Source organism: Oncorhynchus clarkii, chromosome 7, assembly GCF_045791955.1.
Source record: "Oncorhynchus clarkii lewisi isolate Uvic-CL-2024 chromosome 7, UVic_Ocla_1.0, whole genome shotgun sequence".
Classification (NCBI taxonomy): Eukaryota; Metazoa; Chordata; class Actinopteri; order Salmoniformes; family Salmonidae; genus Oncorhynchus; species Oncorhynchus clarkii.
The window spans coordinates 67,149,573-67,170,060 of NC_092153.1; the positions used below are offsets into that span (position 1 = coordinate 67,149,573).

The window sequence follows — 20,488 nt, forward strand, 5'->3', positions numbered from 1 at the left end:
GTTCCATTAGCAGGAAAACACCATTCTCAAAAGTGACCACAAATGTGATATGCATTTTTTTGTGCATTTTTATGGTGAAAATGATCTTCCTCAAACTTGAAGCTCACGTGCTGCGTATGTATGCCAGTTAGGCTCTACACCCCTTGTGAAGCAGATTAATGTGCTTCATTTTACAAAGTTATTTGGTCACTTTAGTTGTGATGCAAACCTTATCAAAACATATAGGCCAGGCTACATGAAGTGTGTGACTATGATTTGAAGAAGTGCACTGTTTGCTGGGCATCATTCACAAGTGATAGGCTAATATTGTCCCCCATCACACGATTATCATGCACCTGTCTCGAAACAGGGGCAGCTGAAAATAGCAAATGGAGGATGCTTTTTCCCGTGGTTCATTTTCATGCCAGCCAGGTAGGCTATACTCCTGTTGTAAAGAGAAGCAATGTGCTTAATATTAGGCAAGTTGAGAAATAAACATACGTAGTAGCCCTAGCCTATAGAAAGCTGATGGGATCCCCTCTGTTTTCTCATGCAGTTGCATAGCCTATAGAGATGTTGCACAACATCAGCTCATGGGCTCTCATGAAGTGTTTCATTAGATTGGAATACATTTAAATTTAAAGTGACTAGTAAATGGAACACTAGTCACTTTAAACAATGCCTCTCTATATAATGCCACTTTAATAATGTCTACACATCTTACATTACTCATACCACATGTATATAGTGTATTGAGACCCAATCACTGGACACTTTAATAAATGGATCACTAGTCACTTTAATTAAACTATGCCTCTCTATATAATGCCACTTTAATAATGTCTACACATCTTACATTACTCATACCACATGTATATAGTGTATTGAGACCCAATCACTGGACACTTTAATAAATGGATCACTAGTCACTTTAAACAATGCCTCTCTATATAATGCCACTTTAATAATGTCTACACATCTTACATTACTCATACCACATGTATATAGTGTATTGAGACCCAATCACTGGACACTTTAATAAATGGATCACTAGTCACTTTAAACAATGCCTCTATATAATGCCACTTTAATAATGTCTACACATCTTACATTACTCATACCACATGTGTATAGTGTATTGAGACCCAATCACTGGACACTTTAATAAATGGATCACTAGTCACTTTAAACAATGCCACTTTAAATAATGTTTACATATCTTACATTACTCATATCATATGTATATGCTGTATTCTATACCATCTACTGCACCTTGCCTATGCCGCTCAGCCATCGCTCATCCATATATTTATATGTACATATTCTCATTCACCCCCCCTTTAGATTTGTGTGTATTAGGTAGTTGTTGGGAATTGTTAGATTACTTGTTAGATATTACTGCACTGTTGGAACTAGAAGCACAAGCATTTCGCTACACTCGCATTAACATCTGCTGACCATGTGTATGTGACCAATAAAATTAGATTTTATGTCAGAGTGCTGAGTGCTTCTAGAGTGCTGAGTACCCGGCAGTTAGCAAGTTTGGTAGGCTACTAATGACCATCAGCAGCATCAGAGCTTGAAGAAGCCTAATTACCCTGACTAAACGGTCATGTGGTTTTTGACTGCCATCATGCCTCGTAACCGCCGGTGTGGCGGCAATACAGTCACCGCAACAGCCCTAGCTCCTAGTACAACACCATTATATCATTTACTGCTGTAAATGTGGGTTCAAATTGGTATTTTCATCCCCCATAGAGACAATGTAGAAACTTGATTGAGTATTACAGCAGACACAATACACTCTAAGAAGAAAAAGTGCTATTTAGAACCAATAAGGGTTCTTCCGCTGTCCCCATAGAACCCTTTGAATAACATTTTTTTCCCTAAGAGTGAAGACAACGGACACAACAGAAAATAGACACAGTAGACACAATACAAAATATTACTGTGTTAATAAATAATACTTACAATCCTGCTGGATCTTTTCTGTTAGTCCCAAAGAGAGTGAGTGAGAGAGAAGGGCAGAGATAGAGATGTTGCAGGTGGTGTTAGTGATATTAGAGTGTTCCTTGCAACACAGGCCTATAGCTAGAGCATGTCTACAGTGTTAAACAATGTAAGTCACATACTGTAGTTACAGTTCTATTGTTATGGAGTAGGCATGTCATAAAATGTTATTCTACAAAACAAAGTTATTATACTGTTATATCCATGTTTTGTATGTAAAGTACATTTTGTTACTAGCGTAGCATAATACGTTTATTGACTACAGTGACTGAATATGTCCTGAAACAATGAAACTGAAACAATGAGATGTAAACTTACCTGTTGATGATTCAACAACGGGAAAAGGTTGATTGTAAAGGAGGGAGCAGTGGAGAGAGGGAAAGAGAGATATGATTTTCATCTGCTACAATCAGCAAGTTAGTCATTTTCAAGAACACTACAGATGAACATAAAATACACATACATGTAATTATATTCCACTGCATAAATAATCTATCCCAAAACAGTACATTTACATTTATAATATATTTCATATTGTCTTCATCGCACTCTTTAGCTACCCTGTAAATGGCCATGGCTGACATACTGTCATTGGCATTACAGTAGTGGTCCAATGCTGTGTCTGATTGACAAGAGCACATTCCTCTCCGGAATTTCTGTCTTTACATGTTCTAGTGTGTGTGTGTGTGTGTGTGTGTGTGTGTGTGTGTGTGTGTGTGTGTGTGTGTGTGTGTGTGTGTGTGTGTGTGTGTGTGTGTGTGCGTGTGTCCAAGGTTGTTTTATGATATTCATTGTGCCATATAGCCATGCCCATGCTGGAGGGAAAGAACATAATAGGCTAACATGGACATGACAACCATCATCAATAGAGATCACCACTGGAAGCTGGGGGACAGAGGGTTGGGGGAGGGAAGGGGAATGACAACAGAGATAAATCCATCTGTCATCACCTCACATTAGATACATTCAGTCCTATAGACAGCCCATGTTACCATTCAGTCCTCTCAGGTATAGCATTAAATGCACTGGGAGCACCAGAAGATTTGGGATAACCTCTCTGTGGTCTCTCAATGACCAGCGCTGATTCTCCCTCCCTCCCTCCCTCTTAATATGTTTGGGAGACGTCAGAGGGTTATGAGGGTACTATGCATTTTACTCTGTGGGTGGGGTCTTCTCTCTCTCTGTCCCCCTCTCTCTCCCTGTTGTGTGTGTGTGTGTTTGAGTCCTCTGTCTGACTAATTAATAGAGCTTTCTGAGGCCAGCGGTGAAAGGTTGTGGAGTATAAAGAGACATTGAGGGTGCTGTAGAGGGTAGATGAGGTGGAGACTACAGAGGTAATGACAGCTGATGGCCGTGTGTGTGAGATCGAGAATAAGTAGTGTGCAGGTGTGTTTGACCGCCAAATAGCAGGTGCCCATGGCACTTTATCCCGATCAAATCATTTTTCATAACACCACTGTGAGACATTCACAGCTATTATTCTCCTATGAAAAAAAAACGAGAGAGAAAGTAGAGAGAAAAGGTCTCCTTTCCTTTGTCTCTTACTTTCATATTCACACTGGAGTCAGTCCAATGGGAGGCACAAGCTTTTATACATGTTAGAATGGCCTGGTATAGGACTTGTGTGTGTGTGTGTGTGTGTGTGTGTGTGTGTGTGTGTGTGTGTGTGTGTGTGTGTGTGTGTGTGTGTGTGTGCGTGCGTATGTATGTATTGATGTTTTCGTTGAAATCTGACAAACTTTTACAGATGCACAATCGAGAGCATCCTGGCGGGCTGTATCACAGCCTGGTACGGAAACTGTACCGCCCTCAACCGCAAGGCTCTCCAGAGGGTCTGCCCAACGCATCACCGGGGGCAGACCGCACCACTACCTGCCCTCCAGGACACCTACAGCACCCGATGTCACAGGAAAGTAAAAAAAATCATAAAGGACAACAACCACCCGAGCCACTGCCTGTTCACCCTGCTATCATCCAGAAGGCGAGGTCAGTACAGGTGCATCAAAGATATTGAGAAACAGCTTCTATCTCAAGGCCATCAGACTGCTAAACAGCAATCATTAACTCAGAGAGGCTACTGCCCACATTGAGACCCAATCACTTCACACCTTAATAAATGGCTCACTAATCACTTTAAACAATGGCACTTTAAATAATGCCACTTTAATAATGTCTACATATCTTGCATTACTCATATCACTTGTATATGCTGTATTTTATACCATCTACTGCACCTTGCCTATGCCGCTCAGCCATCGCTCATCCATATACAGTATTTATATGTACATATTCTTATTCACCCCTTTAGATTTGTGTGTGTTAGGTAGTTGTTGGGAATTGTTAGATTATTTGTTGGATATTACGGCACTGTTGGAACTTGAAGCACAAGCATTTCGCGACACTCGCATTCACACCTGCTAACCATGTGTATGTGACCAATAAAATTACATTTGATTGGAAATGTTGATTTGAAATGTTGATTTGATTTGAAATCAATGATGGGTAGTCAGAGTTGAATGGTTATGAGAAGATAGAGCCACCGTAGTCAGCCATACGTGAGAAACTGTCAAATGATTGCACAGTACTATGGAACAACCTACTCTATATGCATAAATGTTAATGTGCAGAGTTCTATGGTTCAACTGTAGATTTGAATATCGGTTACTGCTAAATTGATTCCAGCTCTGTGTTGGATGAAAACATGTACATTAAATTCATATTGAATTAGCATGCCATAATTCATAATTCAGTTGGTAGAATATACACTCGACTATAGTTAAACCATGCAGAAATATCTTTAGATCATATGGATGGACTGAACAGATTCACTGGGTAACACATCAATATGTGTGAGTGTAAGTGTGTGTATGTGTATGTGTATGTGTATGTGTGTGTGTGTGTGTGTGTGTGTGTGTGTGTGTGTGTGTGTGTCTAAGTGTGCGCGCGGGATGGAGGATGATCAGAGAGATGAGTGTATGTGAGCTCAGTTCTAATGTTAAGAGATATCACTTTTCATGAAGCTGGATCTGCAGATGCAAAGACAGGATAACTGTGTTGTGTTTTACATAGAGTATACACTGTACATGTAAATATAAATCACTTCATTTCGCATGCTTTTTTCCTGAAGCTCCATCTGTAAACACCAATAGGTTAGTAAGGGATGTGGCATGAAACTTTGTTTTCTTCATTTTTTGTTCACTGTCCTTCAATTCCAAAACCATTGTGTGGGTCACCGGTATCCATTGTATGAGAACCAAAGGTTTACGATAAAATATATATTATAAAACAATGTTTTGACTGATTTCATGTGTTTACGATTTGATTGATGGACTTACGATCAAGAGGAACCTCGATAGCAGACATTTCTTGCCACAGCAGCAGGAGCAACGACATGACAGACAGGACCCAAGGCCCGCCCTGCACCAACATCTCTCTCCTCTGATTGGATCTCCTCTCCTGTCACAACTCCTGGTTGGCTCCCGATACGGCTCTGACCTATCAGAGAGACAGAGAGATGTGTTTTCAGTATGTGTGGCTGGCCTACATCAGCAGCTGAGGCCCTTACTCCCCAGAGAGAGCTACCCAGAGACAATGAAGACATCACACAGAACAGTTCCACCTCTCCTCCAATCATCCACTCCCCCATTACCCCAAACCAGTATCAGAACCCCAGGCCCAGGACTACTCCTCTCCCTCCTTCTCCTAATGACCCCGACCTTCAGATCCCCATTCCTCCAGACCACAAGACCTCCAAACCCAGAGTACCAGAGCGCAGACCAGGGTACCATCTCAGTCTACTAACCCCATACACTCTGCCGACTAACCCCGTACACCCTACCTCCAAAATCCACAGCCTGCCTCCTAAATCCACACACCCAGTCTACTAACTCCACACACCCTGCCTCCTAAACCCATACACTCTGCCTCCTAAACCCATACACCCTGCCTACTAACCCCACACACCCTGCCTCCTAGCCCCATACACCCTGCCTACTAACCCCACACAGCCTGCCTCCTAACCCCATACACTCTGCCTACTGACCCCATACACCCTGCCTACTAACCCCATACACCCTGCCTACTAACCCCATACACCCTGCCTACTAACCCCACACACCCTGCCTACTAACCCCATACACCCTGCCTACTAACCCCACACACCTTGCCTCCTAACCCCACACACCCTGCCTCCTAACCTCATACACCCTGCCTCCTAACCCCATACACCCTGCCTACTAACCCCATACACCCTGCCTCCTAACCTCATACACCCTGCCTACTAACCTCATACACCCTGCCTCCTAACCCCATACACCCTGCCTCCTAACCCCACACACCCTGCCTCCTAACCCCATACACCCTGCCTACTAACCTCATACACCCTGCCTACTAACCTCATACACCCTGCCTCCTAACCTCATACACCCTGCCTCCTAACCCCACACACCCTGCCTACTAACCCCATACACCCTGCCTACTAACCCCATACACCCTGCCTACTAACCTCATACACCCTGCCTACTAACCCCACACACCCTGCCTCCTAACCCCATACACCCTGCCTCCTAACACCATACACCCTGCCTACTAACCCCACACACCCTGCCTCCTAACCCCATACACCCTGCCTCCTAACCTCATACACCCTGCCTACTAACCTCATACACCCTGCCTCCTAACCCCATACACCCTGCCTCCTAACCCCATACACTCTGCCTCCTAACCCCATACACCCTGCCTCCTAACCCCATACACTCTGCCTACTAACCACATACACCCTGCCTCCTAAATCCATACACCCTGCCTACTAACCTCATACACTCTGCCTACTGGATTCAATTCCTGTGGGGGACCAGTATGAAAAAAGAATGAACATGTATGCACTCACTACTGTAAGTCACGCTGGATAAGAGCGTTTGCTAAAGGACTAAAAAATGGTTTTAAAACGTACGTAGCAGGTGTAAAATAAACACCTGAAACTAGATCACTGACATACCTACAAAAGTTTGAAACTAGATCACTGACATACAAAAGTTTGGGAGAGGTGCACTGTTCAATTAATACAGTAAATAGATTTAAGATGGAGTGTCACCTTGTTAACAAAGATATTAGAGACAAGAGAAGATACAAAATCCCAAAGTCAATGAATGGAGGAAGATATAACGCTCCACCCAGCAGATGTTATGCTGCGTCATGTGATCCCTTCACAAAGTCAGGGTATGAGTTCAGAAATGGGCCTATTTTCCTCAAAAGTACGTTATGTCACAATTGCAAAGCCTTATAATATTACAGAGAACAAGCTCATTATCTCACATCTCGGAAAATATTTGTAATGTTTGGTTTTTGAGCTAGCGCCCAATTGATTCCCATTCCCTCCTTGAAGGAGAGCTCTCTTTGTCCTAGAATTGTGGCCCATTGGCGATGCATAGGCAACATACACAATGGTTGGTAATACGATTCCAAACGAGTTTCCCATCTCCTCAAAAGTATCTCTTTTTCCACTTTCCCTGAAAACTTGAACATCCGGTTGTTGGTGACTCAGCAGAGGCTATCCAAACCCAGACCATTAACCAGTGCTGCAGACTGAGATAAAGAGATAGACATGTGTAAAGAACCAAACTCAATCACACAGCAGCTGAAGACGCTGACCATTTAACATTCACCTCCACTTCAACAAACGAAATCCATGGCAAAATACCAAAAACATTGCACATCAATGTATTGTTTTGTTGCATCTCCTACATCCAAGGTACAGTGCATTCGGAAAGTATTCAGACCCCTTCACTTTTTCCTCATTTTGCTACGTTACAGCCTTATTCTACATTATGGCCTTATTAAATCTACACACAGTATCCCATAATGACAAAACAAAAACATGATATACTTTTTTGCAATATAACTTATGTAAATATCACATTTACATACGTTTTCAGACCCTTTACTCAGTACTTTGTTGAAGCACCTTTGGCAGCGATTACAGCATCAAGTCTTCTTCTGTATGACGCTACAAACTTGGCACACCTGTATTTGGGAGTTTTTCCCATTCTTTTCTGCGGAACCTCTCAAGCTCTGTCTGGTTGGATGGGGAGTGTCGCTGCACAGCTATTTTCAGGTCTCTCCAGAGATGTTCGATCGGGTTCAAGTCCAGGCTCTGGCTGGACCACTCAAGGACATTCAGAGACTTGTCCCGAAGCCACTCCTGCATTGTCTTGGCTGTGTGCTTAGGGTCGTTGTTCTGTTGGAAGGTGAAGCATTGCCCCAGAGCGAGGTCCTGAGCGCTCTGGAGCAGGGTTTCATCAAGGATCTCTCTGAACTTTGGTATTGATCATATTTTCCTCGATCATGACTAGTTTCCCTGTCCCTGCCATTGAAAAACATCCCCACAGTATAATGCTGCCACCACAATGCTTCACCGTAGGGATGGTGCCAGGTTTCCTCCAGGCGTGACACTTGGCATTCAGGCCAAAGAGTTCTATCTTGGTTTCATCAGACCAGAGAATCTTGTTTCTCATGGTCTGAGAGTGTTTATGTGCCTTTTGGCAAACTCCAAGCGGGCTGTCTTTTACTGAGGAGTGGCTTCCGTCTGGCCACTCCACCAAAAAGGCCTGATTGTTGGAGTGCTGCAGAGATGTTTGTCCTTCTGGAAGGTTCTCCCATCGCCACAGAGGAACTCTGGAGCTCTTTCAGAGTGACCAACGGGTTCCTTGTCACCTCCCCAGACCAAGGCCCCTGTAAGGACAGATACTGGGAGACAAAAAGCAAATACAGGGAGTGAAAATGTAATAAACAACAGACAGGAAACAGAAGGGCAATCAACAAAGTGAAGAAGTCCAGGTGAGTCCAATGACGTTGATCTGTGTAATGATAACAGGTGTGCGTAATGATGGGCAGCCTGGCACAGAGAGGGGGAGTAGGAGCAGGCGTGACAGTACCCCCCCCCCCCAGAGCCGCCACCCGGCATCCCACCTAGGCGAGCCTGACAGACTGGCCGAGATGTGGGAGTCGAACGTGGCGGCTGAGGCGTGGGAGCCCGACGAGCCGGCTGAGGCGTGGGAGCCAGACGAGCCGGTTGAGGCGTGGGAGCCCGACGAGCCGGCTGAGGCGTGGGAGCCCGACGAGCCGGCTGAGGCGTGGAGGCCCGACGAGCCGGCTGAGGCGTGGGAGCCCGACGAGCCGGCTCAGGCGTGGGAGCCAGACGAGCCGGTTGAGGCGTGGGAGCCCGACGAGCCAGCTGAGGCATGATGTGGGGTGGGAGCCTGCCGAGCCAACCGAGGCAAGTAAACCTCTTGAACCAGCTAAGGCGTGGAAGCCCGACGAGCCAACTGAGGCTACCCCGGTTCCTTCGGCAGAGGAAGCCGGACCCGACGTCACCAACAAAAACAAAAAACAAAAACTCCTTGATGCTTCAAATTGTGGTGTCAGCATTCTGTAAGTACAGACAAGAAGCAAGTACAAGCAGTGAACATTTAATAAACAACAAACAACAAACATTACACAGAGATTATCTGGACAGGAGAAACAAAACAACATTAATGCTGACACGGGAAACAAACTGAGGAACAGACAGATATAGAGGGGCAATCAACAAAGTAAAGGAGTTCAGGTGAGTCCAATGAGCGCTGATGCACATAATGATGGCGACAGGTGTGCATAATGATGGGCAGCCTGGTGCCCTCGAGCGCCAGAGAAGGGGAGAGGGAGCAGGCGTGACAGTCCTTCTACCCCGATTGTTCAGTTTGGCCGGGCAGCCACCTCTAGGAAGAGTCTTGGTGGTTCCAAACTTCTTCCATTTAAGAGTGATGGAGGCCGCTGTGTTCTTTGGGACCTTCAATGCTGCAGACATATTTTGGTACACTTACCCAGATCTGTGCCTTGACACAATCCTGTCTCTGAGCTCTACGGACAATTCCTTCAACCTCACGACTTGGTTTTTGCTCTGACACGCACTGTCCACTGTGACCTTATATAGAAAGATGTGTGCCTTTCCAAATCATGTCCAATCAATTGAATTTGCCACAGGTGGACACCAATCAAGTTGGATAAACATTTCAAGGATGATCAATGGAAACAGGAATCACCTGAGCTTTATTTCGAGTCTCATAGCAAAGGGTCTGAGTACTTATTAAAGGTTGACCGATTATGATTTTTCAACGCTGATACCAATACCGATTATTGGAGGACCAAAAAAAGCTTTTGTTAAATCATCCCCCATTTGGATAATCTGTTGCACAGAAAGCAAGAGAAGTGAAACAATTTCCCTAGTTAAAAGAAATTCATGTTAACAGGCAATATTAACTAAATATGCAGGTTTAAAAATATATACTTGTGTATTGATTTTTATAAAGACATTAATGTTTATGGTTAGGTACACATTGGTGCAACGACAGTGCTTTTTTCGCAAATGCCCTTGTTAAATCACACATTTGGCAAAGTAGGCTTTGATTCAATAATAAATTAACAGGCACCGCATGGATTGTATGCAACGCAGGACAAGCTAGTTAAACTAGTAATATCATCAACCATGTGTAGTTAACTAGTGATTATGTTAAGATTGATTGTTTTTTATAAGACAAGTTTAATGCTAGCTAGCACCTTACCTTGGCTCCTTGCTGCACTCGCATAACAGGTAGTCAGCCTGCCACGCAGTCTCCTCGTGGAGTGCAATATAAATCGGCCATAATCCCAAAATGCCGATTACCGATTGTAATGAAAACGACCTCTAGTACTTATGTAAATAAATATTTAAAACCATTCATAAATAATAATAAATATTTGTAATACTTTTGCAAAAATCTCTAAAACCTGGTTTTCCCTTCGTCATTATGGGGTATTGTGTGTAGATTGATGAGGAAAAAAATTATTGTATCCATTTTAGAATAAGGCTGTAACATAACAAAATGTGGAAAAGGTCACGGGGTCTGAATACTTCCCGAATGCACTGTACCTGTAGAATTATTACTCAAATAAGTCACTCCAAATCCTCCTGCCAAGAAAAATAATTAGGAAACTAACCTGAATATCAGCTATATATACTTGGCAGAAGCTTACTTTAAACAGTACTTATGATAAAGTACAGTATTCCAATGGGGATAGATAACATGGGTTTTCTTTAACAAATTGCCTTGGTTTAAAAAATGGAGGAAAACATGCATAATTTAGAGAGTTATTCTGTATAATAGTCTCATTTACCTTAGCATGTTAGGTTTTAGCTTAATTTATGCTACCGTCGTTATCTGTATTTGTTATGATGTTCATGGTGACAAAAATTAGACCGCTTCCTCAAATCCACTTCCAACGCTTTTTGAAAAGTTACTACTGAGAACACACACGCACGCATACATACACACACATACACACATTTATTCTTAAGTCACACATTAAAGACCACAGGCTAAAACACAACAGAGTGCACACATGAACAGAATCCACAGCATCTACTTCCCTGTCAGCAGATCAGATAGCAGATAATAGCAGTTACTGTGCTAGCTTTCTGAACCACAACCCAGCCACAATGCCGCCATCTTCACACTTCCTTATGGAATTGAGATAAAGAACAACATGTTTGGCTCAACAATGTAGATGTCCAGAGAGCAGAACCAGATCTGAAATCACTGGTTAACCAGGTTAGGCAGAACCAGCCATGGGCTACCTACCATTTTGGAACACTCGTGTGGACAACAGGGAGACTTGTCTACACTAACCCTTCTGCTCTCTAGAAGTTAAACCGATTCAAGGCCTTCTCCTGTGATCCAACATTAGTGAAGTCGACTCTTGTCAAGATGGGTCTTTATGCCTTTGGTGTGGAGGACAGAAGGAAAGACAAACACAGCTACACTCGTTGGGTTGATTCTGCACTCTGCTAAGAAGTGTTTGGACAGAGAAGAGCAGAAGAGCCTGAGTGTTGCCCAAGTGTGTGACTGCCCTGTGTCACGAAGCCCCAGTGATAGAACTAGTACTGAGCTGATTGTTGTGAAGCCTCTTTAAACTCCTGGATATCTACTGGGTCACATGTGTTTGTGCTAGGTGACCTAGCAGCTGCAGCCCAAGCTGAGCCAAGCAAAACCTCCTGCCAACACAGTCCTAGGGGCTCATTCTGACTCTGTGTGTGTGTGTGTTTTCTTTCATGTGTGCTGCCATAAGTGTGCTAGACATATAGAGAGTCTCTCTCTATACGAGGATCATTACTAATGTAGAGTCTCTCTCTATACGAGGATCATTACTAATGTAGAGTCTCTCTCTATACGAGGATCATTACTAATGTAGAGTATCTCTCTATACGAGGATCATTACTAATGTAGAGTATCTCTCTATACGAGGACCATGTCAATGGTATCTAATCCTGTTGCGTGACAGTAATGGGTCGTTCCATTAAGCCATTCTGGGGTTACGTGATGCAGGCTAATGGAGCTCTTGTGGGACAACAGACTGCAAAGGAGGTGAAATTAATAAGCTTTGGTGGATCTAAAGGGTGTGTGTGTGTTCCAGTGTGTGTTCCAGTGTCTGTGTGTATTGTGTAAGTGCATGCATATGAGTTTGAGTGCGAGTGTGTGCCTAATGCAGTGATGGCACTTCAACACCCCCCACCCCTCTCTTCCCTCCCATCCCCAGATAGATCCTTCAAAAGACAATGTTTTGGAGAGGCCTTTTTCCCTACGGAGAGCTGAAGTAAGAAAGGTCCATCTGTGGATGACAGTACAGTCAGAGTACAGTCCTGTAGACCAGAGGCAGCTCAATAAATACCAGAGTACACACAATTACCCTCAGAACCCCCACCCCACCTCAACCCAAACAAGCCCATCCCAGCCCACCACAGTCAAACCCACCCTAGCACACCCCACCTCAGCCTACCCCAAGCCAGCCCACCACACAGACACACAGTACAGCCTGGTCGCAAACACAGGTCCCTCCACCCCTACAACCCCAAAGCTGAAACCAACTGAATTGAAATACTCAGCTGCTCCTTCCACCTTACCAGCTCCTCAGCTGTTGCAGTACAGACACACACTCATGCACACGTGCAAGCACACACAGAGTTACATTGAGGGGCGATAAGTAGCCTAGTGGTTAGAGCGTTGGGCCAGCAACCGAAGGATTGCTGGATCAAATCCCCGAGCTGACAATGTAAAAATATGTTGTTCTGCTCCTGAGCAAGGCTGTTCCCCAGGTGCCACAGACGTGGATGTCTATTATGGCAGCCCCCCGCACCACTCTGATTAAGAGGGGTTGGGTTAAATGCAGGAGAAACATTTCAGTTGTACAACTGAATGCCTTTCAATGCCTTCCAAATCAAAGTGTATTTGTCACGTGCGCTGAACACAACAGGTGTAGACCTTACAGTAAAATGCTTACTTATAGGCCCTAACCAACAGTGCAATTTTTAAGTTAAAAAAAAGTATTAGGTGAACAACAGATAAGTAAAGAAATAAAAACAACAGTAAAAAAGACTGAAAAATTAAAGTAGTGAGGCTTTATACAGTAGCAAGGCATACAGGCACCGGTTAGTCAGGCTGATTGAGGTAGTATGTATATGTAGGTATAGTTAAAGTGACTATGGATACAGTTCAAGTCGGAAGTTTACATACACCTGAGCCAAATACATTAAAACTCAGTTTTTCACAATTCCTGAAATTTTAATCCTAGTAACAATTAGGGTCTTAGGTCAGTTAGGATCACCACTTTATTTTAAGATTGTGAAATGTCAGAATAATAGTAGGGAGAGAATTATTTATTTCAGCGTTTATTTCTTTCATCACATTCTCAGTGTCAGAAGTTTACATACATACACTCAATTAGTATTCGGTAGCATTGCCTTTAAATTGTTTAACTTGGGTCAAATGTTTTGGGTAGCCTTCCACAAGTTTCCCACAATAAGTTGGGTGAATTTTGGCCCATTCCTCCTGACAGAGTTGGTGCAACTGAGTCAGGTTGGTAGGCCTCCTTGCTTGCACACGCTTTTTCAGTTCTGCCCACAAATGTTCTATGGGATTGAGGTCAGGGCTTTGTGATGGCCACTCCAATACCTTGACTTTGTTGTCCTTAAGCCATTTAGGCTTAGCCATTTAGTTTTATTTTTGTTTCATCAGATCAGAGGACATTTCTCCAAAAAAGTACGATCTTTGTCCCCATGTGCAGTTGCAAACCGTGGTCTGGCTTTTTTGTGGCAATTTTGGAGCAGTGGCTTCTTCCTTGCTGAGTGGCCTTTCAGGTTATGTCGAAATAGGACTTGTTTTACTGTGGATATAGATACTTTTGTACCGGTTACCTCCAGCATCTTCACATGGTCTATTGCTGTTGTTCTGGGATTGATTTGCACATTTCACACCAAAGTACGTTCATCTCTAGGAGACAGAACGCGTCTCCTTCCTGAGCGGTATGACGGCTACGTGGTCCAATAGTGTTTATACTTGCGGACTGTTGTTTGTACAGATGAACATGTTACCTTCAGGCGTTTGGAAATTGTTCCCAAGGATGAACCAGACTTGTGGAGGTCTCCAATTTTTTTTCTGAGGTCTTGGCTGATTTCTTTTGATTTTCCCATGATGTCAAGCAAAGAGGCACTGAGTTGGAAGGTAAGGCCTTGAAATACATCCACAGGTACACATCCAATTGACTCAAATGATGTCAATTAGCCTATTAGAAGCTTATTAAGCCATGACAATTTCTGGAATTTTCCAAGCTGTTTAAAGGCACAGTCACCTTAGTGTATGTAAACTTCTGACCCACTGGAATTGTGACACAGTGAATTAATTATAAGTGAAATAATCTGTCTGTACACAATTGTTGTAAATATGACTTGTCACATCCACAAAGTAGATGTCCTAACCATCATGCCAAAACTATAGTTTTGTAGAGTTGTTGAAAAACTAGTTTTAATGACTCCAACCTAAGTGTATGTGAACTTCCAACTTCAACTGTATCTTGCAGTAGTCATCTCATATGCATATACTGTATTTGGTCTATGCTGCTCTGACATTGCTCGACCATATATTTATATATTCTTAATTCCATTCCTTTACTTAGATATGTGTGTATTAGGTATTTGTTGTGGAATTGTTAGATATTACTTGTTAGATATTGCTACACTGTCGGAACTAGAAGCACAAGCATTTCGCTACACCCACAATAACATCTGCTAAACACGTGTGAGTGTATGATTTCATTTGATTTGATATCCTCTTTGATATCCTCTGTTTCCTGACTGATTAAAACAGGAACGAATCTGACCTGTGAAGAGAGAGAGAGAGAGAGACATAGATCATTTATTTAAATCAATAGAAAACCAGGAGTCTCAGAAGCTCTCTATCTATCCAGATCTGCTGACGGTTCATTTATCTCCTTGTTTTCCTCAACACAGGAAGACAGTAAGGGAGGAGAGGAATACCTCACTAACACACCCCTCAGGAGTCTACCACAGAGATACAGTGTGTGTCTGACACTGAGCCAAACACACTCATCTCATAGCTCTGTTGATTCATGGAGTGTGTTTAAAGAAGTGTGTTGTCTGTGAGCGAAGCAGTCATGGCCTCAGGGTTTACAACATGCTCACCAGGGGAGAAACAACTAAAAAATAAAGAGCAGAGAGTAGAGAGAACAGAGATAGGAGAGAGAACAGAGAGAACAGAGAATTTCAAGCAGACAGCCTAAGAAAATGAACAACAATGACAAACAGTTTGAAGAAGAACGCAAAAACTTAAGAAAGAAATTGAGAATCCTATCCAACCAAAAACATAGAGACCTAGAAAACCTGAGTCTACGCCTTCACTATGGTGAACCACTAAAACAATACAGAAATACAATACGGTAAAAGAAGGAACAGCATGTCAGAAATAAGCTCAATATAATTGAACTAAACAAACAACAACACAACGAGTTATCTATCCAAAACGGAGATGTGTGGATAAACTACTTCTCCAATCTTTGTGTCTCTATAACAAAGAACAAACAGTAAAAACATATACATGATCAAATACAAATCTTAGAATCAACTATTAAAGACTACCAGAACCCACTGGATTCTCAAATGACCCTGAATGAACGACAGGACAAAATACAAACCCTCCATCCCAAAAAGGCCTGAGGTGTTGATGGTATCCCCAAAGAAAGTATAAATTATACAGGCCACAAATTCCAATTGGCTATACTAAAACTCTTTAACATCATCCTTAGCTCTGGCATCTTCCCCAATATCTGGAACCAAAGACTGATAACCCCAATCCACAAAAGTGGAGACAAATTGACCCCAATAACTACCGTGGGATATGGGTCAACATCAAACTTGGGAAAATCCTCTGCATTAATTATCATTGACAGCAGACCTGTACATTTCCTCATTGAAAACGATGTACAATTCAAAAGGCACTCGCACATCTGAGCAATCTAATTTGCAGGTGCATGGCAACAATTGAACAAGATGAAGGAAAAAGGAAACTGCACACTGCTCTTGATAGTATTACTGATATTTAATAAGCTTACATATCGGCCTCATGGCTTGTGTGATTTTTTTTACATTTGCACCCTTATGTAGACCTAGCCCCTCCCACATCCGTTCTACACGTCGAATGGGGTTGAAGGAAAAGAGAAAAACAAATACGTTTTCAGTATGCATTTCATAAATATTACAAAAGTATATAAATAAGATGCATGAAACACGTCTGTAAAATCACAATGAGGACATAGCAAGTTTACATTAGTCATTGGGTACATCATACCAAAAACAGAAATCTTAAATAGGCACATCATTCATGTTCAAATTCACAACATAACATACATACATAGCATTTCATCATTAAGTCCTTTAGGAAATAATGTCTGGAGGGTGAAAATCCCAAAACATCCCCTTCTACTCAGAGTATTATTGATATCACCTCCCCTGTCTGATATCTTAGCTTTCTCGATGCCAAAAAAATCTAAAAAGGTAGAAATATCATGCTTCAGGTCATTGAAATGTACTGCGTCGTTTCTCCCGATTTCATTTTTGTGTTCACTGATTCTCTGTTTGAGAGAGCGAGAGGTTTTACCAGCATAACAGAGCCCACATGGACATTTCATAATGTAAATAACATGGGTGGTGGAGCACGTAATAATGTCATATATTTGGAACCGTTTTCCTGTATGTGAGTGGCAGAAATGTTCACACTACATCATATTGTTGCACTGTGCGCATCCTCTGCATTTATAGCTACCATTTGGTAGAGGGCGTAAAAGGGCTTGGCTGATATTCTTGTGGCTGGCAGTTGGCATGAACCAATTTATCGCGTAAATTGCGACCTCTCCTATACACAACAAGTGATGGATTTTTAAATTCAGCCGGCAAAGCTGGGTGATAAAATATGCCAGTGTTTCTTGACCATCCCTCCCACTTTTCGTGAGTTCAAAGTATATGTGGTTGTGAACCTTACGGAGTGTTCTTTAGCAGGGTCTTTTTTGTAACAGTTCATCTCGTGTTTTTCCCAATGCCAAATGAAGAGCTTCATCCACACATTGTGGCGAATAGCCTCTTAGAAACCTCATGCGCATCTCCGCTGCTTTTTCTAGATAATCCTCTGTGGAGTGGCATATACGGCGCAGCCTGAAAAACTGGCTTCTTCGAAGTCCTCTTTTTAATGGCTCAGGATGGAAGCTGTCCCCCTGTAATAGAGTATTTCTGTCAGTTTCTTTTCTACACAGAGTTGTAAACAGGGTTCCGTTTGATTTCTCAATCCACATATCGAGATAGTTAATACGTTGAGTGTCACGTTCAATTGTGAATTTGAGATTTGGGTCAATGACATTGAGTAATGCCATAAAATCTGACAGCTATTTTTCAGTTCCTTCCCATATGCAAAACATGTCGTCAATATATCGATACCACTTCAGGACTTTATTCAAAAATGGATTTTCGTTTTAATTGTTAACAAAGCGTTCTTCAAAAAGACCCACATAGAGGTTCGCATAGCTCGGAGCGAATGTGGAGCCCATCGATGTTCTATTCGTTTGGAGGTAGTATTCATCATCAAACCTGAAATAGTTATATGTCAAAACATATTCAGCCAGCTCTAAAATAAAGTTTGTTGGTGGATATTCATTAGTATCTCTCTCCCAAATAGTGTGCTAGTGCTGCCAGCACCTCCACATGGGGAATGCTGCTATATAGACTCTCGACATCTAATGTGACCAGAATAGTCTTCTTTTAAACTTGTTATTGGTGAGATCTTGTTTATAGAGTCTTTTACATATGATGGCAATGCTTGCACATGAGATTTAATAAAACAGTCTACAAAGTTCGACAATGGCTCTAGCATTGAGCCTATTCCTGCAACCACTGGTCTGCCTGGATAGTTGCCTTGTTGTGTTTTAGGTTTGTGTAATTTTGGTAAAATGTACAAGCATGGACGTATGGCACATTTGCAACATAGATATTCATATTCCGGTTTTGAGATGAGGTGGTTTAATAGGGCTCCAGATTAGAGCATATATCCCTTTTGAATACCTGTGTGGGATCAACACTCAGTTTTCTATAGAAACGTTCATTACTGAGTTGTCTCTGAATTTCTTCTTTATATTTTTCAGTCTAAAACAACCACAGCACCCCCCTTGTCTGCAGGTTTAATAACCAAAGATGAATGTTTCATTAATTCATTGAGTGCCAGTTCTTCTGTTCTAGTGAGATTCTTCTGAATGTGGTTTGTTTGTCTCGTATATACTGACATGGCTTCTTGTTCGACTAACCTACAATAGGTATTAATCAAGGAGTTGTTAACCATGGAACAGAATTTGCTTTTGGGCTTAAAATGGGTACCAGTTCTTTGATGTGTTTCTAGGCCCGAATCAGTATTTTGCTAAAACACATGCTTAAATTTAATCTCGCAAAAGAACTCAAACAGATCTACTTTCGTTTCGAATGGTTTATCTGTACATGTAGGTACAAAAGAGAGGCCCTTAGATAAGACTGAGACTTGAGCGTCAGTAAGGTTAATTACCTCGTCCTGCTGTAGCTCCGTGTCCACGGCCTGTGTTCCTGGTCTCCTCTTCGACCGCTTGCCTCTCCTACATATTTATGAAATGCATATTGATATATTTGGTAGCACTTATTTGTTTTGCCCTTTGCCTTCAACCCCATTTGATATGTAGAACGAATGTGGGAGGGGCTAGGTCTACATAAGGGTGCAAATGTTTTTTTTTTATTCACAAAAGCTCTGAGGAAGGCCGTGAGGCCGATACGTAAGCTTATTAAACCTAATTGAAAACAATGTACAAATGTCAAATTGGATTTTTACCAAATTACCGTACGACAGACCACGTATTCCCCCTGCACACCCTAATTGACAAACAAACAAACCAAAACAAAAGCAAAGTCTTCTCATGCTTTGTTGACTTAAAAAAAGTTTTTGACTCAATTTGGCATGAGGGTCTGCTATGCAAATTGATGGAAAGTGGTGTTGGGGGGAAAACATACAACATTATAAAATCTATGACCACAAACAACAAGTATGCGGTTAAAATTGGCAAAAAGCACACACATTTCTTTCCACAGGGCCGTGGGGTGAGACAGGGCAGCTTAAGCCCCACCCTCTTCAACATATATATCAACAAATTGGCACGGGCACTAGAACAGTCTGCAGCACCTGGCCTCACCCTACTAGAATTTGAAGTCAAATGTCTACTGTTTGCTGATGATTTGGTGCTTCTGTCCCCAACCAAGGAGGGCCTACAGCAGCACCTAGAGCTTCTGCACAGATTCTATCAGACCTGGGCCCTGACAGTAAAATGGTGTCCAAAAAAGGTCCAGTTGCCAGTGTAGCCGATGTGAAATTGCTAGCTAGTTTGCGGTGGTGCGCGCTAGTGGCGTTTCAATCGGTGACGTCACTTGCTCTGAGACCTTGAAGTAGTGGTTCCCCTTGCTCTGCAAGGGCCACGGCTTTTGTGGAGCGATGGGTAACGATGCTTCGAGGGTGACTGTTGACGTGTGCAGAGCGTTTCTGGTTCGCGCCCAGGTCGGGGCGAGGGAACGGACGTAAAGTCTATACTGTTACACCAGGACCACAAATACAAATTCCATCTACACACCGTTGCCCTAGAGACCACAAAAAACGAATATACAGTACCTCGGCCTAAACATCAGCGCCACAGGTAGCTTCCACAAAGCTGTGAACGATCTGAGAGGCAAGGCAAGAAAGACCTTCTATGCCATCAAAAGGAACATAACATTTTACATACCAATTAGGATCTGGCCATTTTTCAGTTATAACCGATTGCCCTTTATGGTTGTGAGGTCTGGGATCTGCTCACCAACCAATAATTCACAAAATGGGACAAACACCAAATTGAGACTCTGCATGCATAATTCTGCAAAAATATTCTGTGTAACATGTAAAACACCAAATAAGGCACGCAAAGCAGAATTAGGCCGATACCCGCTAATTATCAAATTCCTGAAAAGAGTCGTTAAATTCTACAACCACACCTAAAAGGAAGCGATTCACAAACCTTCCATAACAAAGACATCACCTACAGATAGATG

At 42.5% G+C, this 20,488-nt stretch overlaps 1 protein-coding gene across 3 annotated transcripts in view; it reads right to left on the reverse strand.

The window, feature by feature from the left end:
• LOC139413710 (neurofascin-like) overlaps positions 1–20,488 on the reverse strand; it is a 93,852-nt gene that overhangs the window by 55,349 nt on the left and 18,015 nt on the right. For 2 of the 3 annotated variants that reach the window (XM_071161398.1, XM_071161399.1), the window contains exon 2: positions 5,305–5,484. Coding sequence is in view for 1 of the 3 variants with exons in the window: in XM_071161394.1 (XP_071017495.1) it covers positions 1,951–1,968; positions 5,325–5,418 (112 nt within the window). In the remaining 2 variants the exon portion in view is untranslated. Of the gene's footprint in view, positions 1–1,950; positions 1,969–5,304; positions 5,485–20,488 lie in introns of all 3 variants that reach the window. The other variant, XM_071161394.1, reaches the window with a different exon arrangement.